This window comes from Nansenia antarctica (assembly GCF_963989245.1).
Source record: "Nansenia antarctica genome assembly, chromosome: 4".
NCBI lineage: Eukaryota > Metazoa > Chordata > Actinopteri > Argentiniformes > Microstomatidae > Nansenia > Nansenia antarctica.
Window position 1 is genome coordinate 24072816 of NC_137689.1, and position 10672 is coordinate 24083487.

Below are 10672 nucleotides of genomic sequence, written 5' to 3' on the forward strand. Positions count from 1 at the left end.
AATATTAAAAAGATGGGTTTTTAGTCTTGACTTGAACATATTTGCTGAGGTTGCATCTCTAATGTAAACTGGCAGTGCATTCCACAATTTGGGTGCATAAAATGAGAATGCAGCCTCACCAAATCTCTTCTTTTGTACATGTGGTACACAGAGAAGGCCAGCGTCAGAAGACCTGAGAGCTCTATTGGGCTGATATGCTAGCAAAATACCTGAGAGCTCTATTGGGCTGATATGCTAGCAAAAGACCTGAGAGCTCTATTGGGCTGATATGCTAGCAAAAGGACTTTCAGATATTCTGGTGCTGTGCCAGTGAGTTTTGTTCTCTCCCTTAATTTTCGAGTTACGTCCGTAACCTTTTGTATATACAAGGTTACTGTTTTTGGAGACTTTGTTTTTCGAGTAAGTCCGTGTTTGTATCCTGTGTTGCCAAATGAACCTTCAAGTAAAGATCCTTTAGTTTTATATCGCTGCCTCCTCGTCTGCCTCCATGGGGCGGCTGTGTCTCAGGAGGTAGAGCCGCCGTCTAACGATCACTAGGTTGGCGGTTCGAGCCCCGGCTGGCCACATGTCGAAGTGTCCTTGGGCAAGACACTGAACCCCAAATTGCTCCCAGTGAGCGGGCCGGCGCCTTGCATGGTAGCTTGCCGCCATTGGTGTGTGAATGTGTGTGTGAATGGGTGAATGAGAGGCCGTTGTAAAGCGCTTTGGAATAAGGCGCTATATAAGTCAGTCCATTTTATATGCACCGCATATAACCCTGATGCACCACACCTGGGTCCGCTCATCCAACCAAAACCTTGCACCTCTCAAATGTCTCTGTAGTCACCTCACATTTCTGACGTGACCCGGGCACCCTGCCAGTCGTTGTCCATTTCTCCCGTTTGCTCATTTCCTCTCTGTCATGGTGACTGAGGAAAAAGGATTTGATGGACATGTTTAGAGCTTTATAGGTGTGGGAAATATGGTGGCGGTAAATCCAGTCTATTAAGCAGTCGGTGGCCATTTACGGAGAGCAGGTGAAGGTGCTGTTCATGTGTGTTCATGGGTTTGTCTGTGAGCGAGTGAATCGTTTCGTCATTCTCAACAGATGGAAGGGAAGTTCTTTAGAGGATTGGGAGGATAGACAGCCGTGACCTGAGAGGAACCACCGCTCTGGGGCCAGTGGAGTCAGTGAGCTCATCGCTGAGCAGGCTTTCATTTAGCAGCCAAGTCATTACCGACAGGGACGGAGTGAGTATGTCTGACACCAGGGGGAGGGTTATCGTCTTATCTGTCCAGGACCTCTCGTAGGCGCAATGGTCCACCAGACTAATGAGGCGAGGCATAATAAGCTGGTTTGGTTGTTGACTTAATGTGGGTGTTAAAACTTAAGTCGGAATCTAAAATGAGGCAGTTAGAAGTGTGTGTGTGTGTGTGTGTGTGTGTGTGTGTGTGTGTGTGTATTTCAGGGATGCAAGCATAGGGAAGTTCCAAACTCATCCTATTTATTAACAATCAATTTATTAATAACACATAACACAAATGTATTAATAATACCTTTATTATGGTTTATAGTGCATTTCACCAGGCTCACAACAACACAACTTAAATCATAAAAACATGCACATAAGATCAAAACATATGCATAACTATGGGTAAGTATGACAAAATATAAATAACAACGGATAAAGAATGTGTTTGGTTATGGGCATTTATTTATCCTATTAGAAATGATTCTCTATTAGAAATGTATTTCTATTTCTCCTTATTTCCTATTAATGCAGCTTCACTTTCCAATCCATTTCTGTGGGTGGTATAACTGGTAAGAGAATAGCTAAAGTTCAAGTTATGATGGAGTTTAGCCACCATTTATATATTTCCTATTAGAAATCTATCACAGGAGAATTTCAGGAGAAGTCCACCCAGACTGGATGCATTATGCCATATCCGCCATTTGACCACATATTGAATTTCTCTGCATGCCTAAATGACTTTGCCAGCTGTGGGCTGGCTATGACTCACTGAGAGCTTCTGGTTTCCTCCCCAGAGTGTGTGTGTGTCGGTAATGACACGGGTAAACAGTCTCATTCATCTTCTCCAGAGAGCCGTGGTCTCACACTCAGTGGGAAATCCATCCTAATTGGGTTAGCATTGATCACTGGGCTGACAAGTTACCCTTTCAGCTTCATTTTCACCCATATTTCATTTTCGGTGTCCTTTCTTGGACTGTGTGTGTGTGTGTGTGTGTGTGTGCGTGCGTGTGTGTGTGTCTGTCTGTATGTGCGTGTGTGTGTGTGTGTGTGTGTGTGTGTGCGTGTGTATGTGTGCGCGTGTGTGTGCGCGCGTGTGCGTGCGTGAGTGTGCGTGTGTGTGTGTGTGTGCGTGTGTGTGCGTGAGTGAAAAAAAGTGGAGGGAAGTTATTGCCTCTCTCTGAACTAATAAAGTCGAGATTTATTTGCTGGAACCTGTCCTCATATTCTGAAGACAACAAACATACTTTATGACTTTCCACTTATTGCTAGGCTGTAAATATCACAGTACAACACTAAATTAGCCACCCCTTATCTAGACTAGTACCAATATGGATACTAGCATAACACAGTTTCAAAGGTAATAACACATACAGTATAGTTATACAAATGTTATATTATATAAATAATGGTTTGATACCCTCTTTAAATGGATAGCTCATCCAAGTTAGCCATTCATATACTTTATATTTATTATACGTTTATTTACCTTTAAGACAGTCTGCAAGGACAGACTGCAGTCCAAGCTTTGTTTGGGTTTATGTAGCATTTCCACCAAAATGTGGATTGCAATCTGTTCTCCATACTGTCCTCCATACTGCTGTCAGGCTAAGGAAGCAAATACATATACAGTGCCCTCCATAAGTATTGGAAAGAGGGAGCATTTTGTCTTCTTTTAGCTCTACTAAGTAGAGATTCTCAGCTTTAATTAAATGTTTTATTTGTTCTAATTGGTTTCATCATTTAGAAATGACAGGGAGTAGTACCGGTAGTAGTAGTATTGGAAAAAATGTGTGTGGAGAAAAAAAGGAACTGCCCAAAATCTCCGACATACCACCTCATCTATGAAATATGGTGGAGGGGGTGTTATGGCTTGTGCATGTATGGCTGCCACTGGAACTGGCTCAATTGTCTTTATTGACGATGTAACTGCTGATGGCAGCAGCAGAATGAATTCTGAAGTGTACAGAAACAACTTGTTTACTGTATCTATATATCACATTAGAGGGAGTGCTGTTATATCTTATCTGTCTGGTTAATAAGTTAACCAGACAGATAAGATAGCCAGACTGTGTTTACCACCTCAAATTAATTAATTAATGACACAGTCGAGATGTAATTGAAGTGTGCAGGCTTTCAGCTTTAATTCAAGGGGTTGAACAAAAATATTGTATGAAACGTTTAGGAACAGTCCCCTATTTTCAGGAGCTCAAATGTAATTGGACAAATTAACATAATCATGAATCATTTTTAATACTTTGTCGAGAATCATTTGCAGGCAATGACTGCCTGAAGTCTGGAATCCACGGATATCACCTGCTGGGTTTCCTCCTTTGTGATGCTTTGCCAGGCCTTTGCAGCTTGCAGCTGTCTTCAGTTGTTGTTTGTTCGTGGGTCTTTCTGCCTTTAGTTTTGTCTTCAGCAAGTGAAATGCATGCTCGATTGGGTTGAGATCTGTTACGGTCAGATAGGGAACCCAGGCGCAGACACAGACCAGAGACAGATGTAGAAAAGTATATTTATTTAAGGGGTTAGGCAGAGAATGGTCGTAGGGCAAGCGGGGGGTCAGGCAGGCAGGGGGAGTAATCGGCAGGCAGGCAGGGGGTTAGGCAGGAGGGGTTGTCGGCAGGCAGGCAGGGGGTTAGGCAGGAGGGGTAGTCGGCAGGCAGGCAGGGGCTTAGGCAGGAGGGGTAGTCGGCAGGCAGGCAGGGGCTTAGGCAGGAGGAGTAGTCGTTAGGCAGGCAGGGGTCAGGCCGGTAGGGCAGGCAGGGCAGGCAGGAGGAGTCCGGTAGGGGTACTGGGGGTAAAGGCAAAACAGGGGTAAGTAGGAGGCAGGTACAGGCAGGGTAGTAATTAGGTAGGGGAGCTGGAAGCGTATCATATGGTGAGTAGGGGTGGGACGATTAGAAAATTTCATGTCACGATTATCGTGGGCAAAATAATCGCGATCCACGATATTATCGCAAGAATTTAAAAATAAAAATAAAACTTTTTTTTTTAGAATGCCAATAAAACACACTGTAATCACTTTAACTTAGATTTGGTTGTATTTGTATTGAATCATGTTAATAACATTAACATCATTTTAAAAACATCTTGACAAATTAAAATCTTTAATAAAATCTTAAATAAGGTAATGATAAATTATAAGGTATCACTGCATAAATAAAGGAAAAAAATACTGTCAAACAAAACTTGAACACTGACACTTTTCTGTCATCAAACTGAGTGCTAGCCTTGTGGCTTAGAGACTTGAAAGCTTCAAGATAGGTTAAAGTGCAAAAATGTCAACATGTTCACTTTTTCTGCCTTTAGCTGTGCTCGGAGAGGTGTGAGTATGTGCCCACTGGCACTAAACACTCTCTCTGAAGGAACACTAGTTGCAGGTATGCATAGAAGCCTGCGTGCAACCCTGGAAAGGTGAGGCATTTCTCCTGTGTGACCACGCCACCACAGCAACGGGTCCTAGTCAGCTTCAATGGATGGAAGACACATGTATACCCTCACCTCTGCTCTCACCTGTCATGATGATATGACACACACACACAACAGTAATAGCAACATTAATCTGTTTTTGTTCATAATCAGTTGCATATCATGCAGTTGACAAAGTAACTCCTCCCCCTCTCCGCAGGGATAAATAAATAATCTAGATGTCATCATTTCATCTCACCTGTTGTTCTGTGGTTCTGTGTTCATCTTCAGATCTCTGCTGCCTGGTTGCAGTGATCTTCTTCAGCAACCCAGCCAGGCCCTTACTTGTTGCTTTGGTAGGGGGGGTGGCAACGGGCTCTGTAAGTTGAGATTGACCTTCCTCCTCCTGTCTCACTCTTACAGGTGCCAGTTGCAGGGCCTCCTGTACACAGTTGTCTGTTGTGCCTTCAAGATATTCAGAGAATTTTTCTTTAAAGCGAGGATCAATGAAAGACGCTACATCCATAATTCTCTCTGCTTTCATCGAATATCTTGAGTCAAGGTCCTCCCTCATCATCCTCTTCATCTCTTGGACCAGTGCCGGGTCTTCATCGTTCTGCTTGAGGATCTCTGTTTTGACGTGCACCAGGACCGGTTTGACAGCAGAGAGTGTGACCCTGGTCTCTGAGTCAAGTGCGTCGGTGAACTGGCTGAGAGGGCCAAGCTCACACACTTGTTCAATAACAGTGATGTCGGAGTCCTTTGGCATCAGGTGCCATACCCCTCTTTCTGCCGCCAGTGTGGCACTGATTGCCTGTTGTTGGCTGAGGAACCGTTCCAACATCTGATATGTTGATCCCCACCGAGTAACCACGTCATGTATGATTGACTTCTGTGGGAGCTCCAGAGCTGTTTGCTTAGCCTTCAACTCTCTCTTCCTCTTCCAGCTCCTAGAGAACCCCTGGACAAGGTGGCGGCAGGCTCGGACAGCAGCATCTACGCGCTTGTGCTTCAGGATCTTTGTGATGGCGAGGTTTAGATTGTGGCCGAAGCACCTAAGCCACAGGTCAGCGAACTTCTCAAAGGCTTTTTGCATATTTGATGCATTATCTGTAGTGATGCACACTACTTGCTCTTTCTTGATTTCCCACTCTTGTAGCATGTTCTCCACCATCTCAAGGATGTTATTAGCAGTGTGGTCTTGTGGGAAGAGCAGGGTCTCCAAGCAGCTGGATTCTAGTTTCCATTCTGGGGATACATAATGTATGGTGAAGCTTATGTATGGTTCACCCCCGCCTCCACTGCTCGTCCACAGGTCAGTGGTGGCAGCATACCAGGTGCCCTGTGCCACCCTTTTGGTCACGTCAGCTTTCACCTCATTATACAATCGCGGAACCTCTGTTCTGGAGAAGAACTGTCGTGTCGGCACCTTATATAGTGGAGCAGCGGTTTTCATCATTTTTAAAAAGCCAGGCTTTTCCACTATTTGAAATGGCATCATTTCTTTTGAGATGAAGTATGCCACTGCCACATTGAGATCTTTGGCATTCTTTGAGGTTGGTGCATATGAAGCCTGTTTTTGCAGAGTCTCCTTTAGTGTTGGCTGCACAGTCTGTTTGGTTGCTGCTGCTGAAGACTAGAAGAAAAAATAAAAAGTCAGTATGATGCATGGATGTTGAGGATCACATTAGTTATTCATAACAGACACATAGCAGAATAGTGATCATTACATTTGTTATTCATAGGCTATAGGCTGTTGATTACAGCTTGTGCAAAAGTGAATAATAAAATATAATAATGACAAGGTGAATCATAGCAGATGCTTTTAATTCATTACTTATATTATTCAACCTTGTCATTATTTTGTTCACTTTTGCACAAGCTGTAATCAAAGATGCTCTGTCTACTTAATGTTAATTCACTGTATGATTTGTTTTTCACTGAGACTATTCTAACGAATTCTCAGACATTGAACATTATTTTTGACTGGATAGGATGCCGTGGCCACACACCCGTTGTCTATCCGTATCCATTCATTTCAATCCATTTGAGAGCCGTCCGTTGTCCGGACTGGCTAGATAAGGACACTTTCGTGACGTGAGCTGGGCAGGTATACAGTAGGATAGCTACAGGCTATCCGCACGTTCACACTGTGCATAATGTTGCTAACGAGCATTCAGATGAATTTCACAGTCACTTGCTATGTTAACTAACTAGTAAAGCCAGGCTCATTTTACCTGGAGTTCAGAGTACAACGCAGGGTGACGGTCACGGAGATGCACATGCAAATTGGACGTGTTTGCCCTCGGGGCAGACACTTTCCTCCGGCAAGTTTGGCATGTTGGCTCTTCATCCTGGCGTTCTTGACTTGTGAAGCCAAAGTAGTTCCACACATCAGATTTCACTTTTTTGTTTGGAGGATACAATGGACACGGGGCCGATGCAGCCATGGTGAGTAGGCTAGCATACTAGTGACTGACTGACAAGGCTGACTTGACAGTAACGTTACCCATGCAGGCTGAACAATTCGCGCGCGGCTCATGTGAGAAATCTCAATTATATTACTATTTATTTATAACATACGATTATTCAACTAATTCAAATTATCCACGATAAAGTTATCGCGATTAACGATAAGCACGATAATCGTCCCATCCCTAATGGTGAGCTGAAGCTACGATCTGGCAGTGTAGTGAAGGCTGGACCGGGTCTTTATACAGGGCTAACGAAGTGGTAATTGAGAACAGCCGGACACCTGCACACCTGACTCCACTCCTGCCAATTAGGGAGGGAGGGAGGGAGAGAGAGAGAGAGAGAGAGAGAGAGAGAGAGAGAGAGAGAGAGAGAGAGAGAGAGAGAGAGAGAGAGAGAGAGAGAGAGAGAGAGAGAGAGAGAGAGAGAGAGAGAGAGAGAGAGAGAGAGAGAGAGAGAGAGAGAGAGAGAGAGAGAGAGAGAGAGAGAGAGAGAGAGAGAGAGAGAGAGAGAGAGAGAGAGAGAGAGAGAGAGAGAGAGAGAGAGAGAGGCACTGCCTGCTACCTCGAGGTAGAGAGTGTGACAAGATCAGGTGATTGATTCGGCCATTGCAGAATATTCCACCTCTTTGCCTTCAAAAAACTCCTTGGATGCTTACGCAGTATGTTTTGGGTCATTGTCCATCTGTATTGTGAAGCGCCATCCAATCAAAGTTTCTGAATTTGTCTGAATCTGAGCAGACAGTATATCTCTAAACACTTCAGAATTCATCCGTCAGCTTCTGTCTTCTGTCACATCATCAATAAACACTAGTGACCCAGTGCCATTGGAAGCCATGCATGCCCATGTCATCACACTGCCTCCACCGTTTTTTCACAGATGATGTGGTATGCGTTGAATCATGAGCCGTTCCAAGCCTTCTCCATACTTTTTTCTTCCCATCATTCTGGTACAGGTTGATCTTAGTTTCATCTGACCAAAGAATGCTGTTCCAGAACTGGGATGGCTTTTTTAGATGTTTTTTTTGGCAAAGTCTAATCTGGCCTGTCTATTCTTGAGGCTTATGAATGAATAATAATGAAGGAATAGCCCACACTGGCCCATGAAACAGCTTTTGAGTCAATTGTCCAATTACTTTTGGTCCCGTGAAAAAGAGGGAGCTACATATTAAAGAGCTGATTCCTAAACCCTTCCTTCAATTTGGATGTGAATACCATTACTCTAAAGCTGAGAGTCTGCACTTTAAGCCCATATTAATTATATAACTGTAACTTGAAGATGTTTTGGTAAACAGCTCAAATAACAAAAATGTCCAAATATATATGGACCTAACTGTATATATATTTACATTACATTATATTATATATATATTACATTTTATATAAAATATATGATTACATATTATTATAATAGCCAGCCTCTGCTTGGGTCAATGGGTTGCAGACTTCAGGCAGTAATTGCATACAAAAGATTGTCGACCAAATACAAAACATTTTTTGGGAAGTTATATGATTTTACCCAATACTTTTGGAGCTCTGAAATAGGGGGAGTGGTGAAATGGTGAAACCATTCTGAAAAAAAACAACAACATTGAATCAAAGCTGAGAATCTCTACTTTGATAAATGGTTTGATTTCAAATCCAAACTGTTGCAGTATAGAGCTAAAAGAAAACAAATTGATTCCTCTTTCCAATACTTCTGGAGGGCACTGTATGTGATTATGTAATAATAAGGGTGAACCATCCCATCTCTTCTCCCCCACAGTTTAAAGGCCACCCTCTCCTCTCCACCTGTTGGTGGCCTGGTGGACCTTTCAGGCATCCCCCTGGCCGTACGGGACACAGAGCGTCTGGCAGCCCACCTCCGCCTGCATAGTGTCCGTGTGTGCAGCCTGGAACTAGGCTTCACCGAGCTGACTGACCAGGCCCTGCTGCTGCTGCTTCCTACCCTGGCCACGCTGCCCTGCCTGCAGACACTGGCACTCAACGGCAACCGGCTGACTCGCTCCATCCTCCGTCAGCTCACGGAGGCCCTCAAGGACCCGCAGAGTTTCCCTGCCCTCACCTGGATGGACCTGGGCAACAACGTGGACATCTTCTCCCTGCCCCAGCCCTTCCTCATGGGCCTGCGCAAGCGATGCCCCAAGCAAGGCAACCTGCCCACCATCCAGGAGCAGGCTGAAGGCCAAGGCCAGGAAGAAGGCCCCAGTAGCAGGGTAGCTGAGGGGGGGAGGAGGGCTGGGGATGCTGAGGCATTGCACGGCTGTGAGACACTGGAGACTGGAGCAGAGGAGGGGGAGGACAGGGAATCTAACAACAGGCTTTGTGAGATGGAAGAGAGTGAGGCAGAGTTCAAGGAAAGGAGAGATCCCGGGGATGGAGACGCAGGGCAAAGAGACATAAAGATGGTTTGCTCTTTGTGGAATTAGTGAATCCAGCCAATAGAACGGAAGATTGAAGATCAGGGGATCCCCTCAATCAACCAATCAGACCTGTTACCTCAGTAATCATTTTTAGGCTTCATTCATGTGGACATACAGTAGGGGAGAACCGGCATGAAAGTAACACTGGACGAAAGTAACAGCCATTTTCTCAAAATACAAGGTAGTTATGTAATTACACAGCCACAGGCCTAATGCAGAATACGACCTCCCTGCAAAATATCAGCATTCTGCGAAAGAGTTGTCAATGAAAGTGGTTTTGAATGAGGGCAAAGGAAAAAAAAGTGTTTTTCAATTGTAGAATTGTGTTTTTTTGTTCCAGACATATGTTATTGTCTTAACCCATCTAGTGACTAAATTATAGCATACAGTGAATTCGGAAAGTGTTCAGACCCCTTCACTTTTTCCACATGTTGTTATAGACTCGAATTAGAAACGGATGAAATTAAAAGCATTTTCCATAAATCCACACACAATACACCAATGACTCAATAAATTGAACTCAGTCCATCTTAATGCAAGAACAATAGTTGATGTAATTTTGGAATGATTTAAAAAAAAATGTTATGGTCTCTGATTTGCATTGGAATCAATTACACACTGTGTAGTAGGATGTCACTACCAACTCAGGGGTCTATGCAGTGGCGTAGCGGACGGGCCCGCAAGCGACGCACCGCGGGGGGGCCCCAGCCACTAGGGGGCCCCCTAACATTGGATCCCTTTTTTTTTTTTTTTTTTTTTTTATAATTTAAAAAAATATAAAACAAAGAAAATAAGTGGCCCTTCATTGTGTCAACCTTAATTTTAATATATAGGCCTATATTAAAAAATATATACATAGTTAGCCGTATCCAATAGCAACATGACTTTGACGTCACACGTAGGCAGCGAGACACAAGGAAAATGAGCAAGCGAAAATACAATACAAAGTACAATAAGCATTCTTTAGGTGGTGATAGATTCTCTATTCGGACATTATAGCCGCTATATGTGGGACTGTCGGTCCGATATTGTAAAAAAATCTAATAAAAAATGTATGTTTACGGAAGTACATGTCTCAAGTATTATCTCGGCGGTTAGTCGAGTGAAAGAAAAACAACATACAGATGATAATTCA

The 10672-nt window shown here is 43.8% G+C and overlaps 1 protein-coding gene across 1 annotated transcript in view; it reads left to right on the forward strand.

Moving 5' to 3' along the window:
- The window catches only part of LOC308155910 (leucine-rich repeat-containing protein 75A-like), a gene marked incomplete at its 3' end in the record, with an annotated part of 17969 nt that extends 8426 nt beyond the window's left edge, over positions 1 to 9543 (forward strand). Inside the window, exon 4 of the mRNA XM_080529276.1 lies at positions 8880 to 9543. Coding sequence (XP_080385402.1) covers positions 8880 to 9543 — 664 coding nt within the window. The remainder of the gene's footprint in view (positions 1 to 8879) is intronic.
- Between the last annotated feature and the right edge of the window lie 1129 nt (positions 9544 to 10672).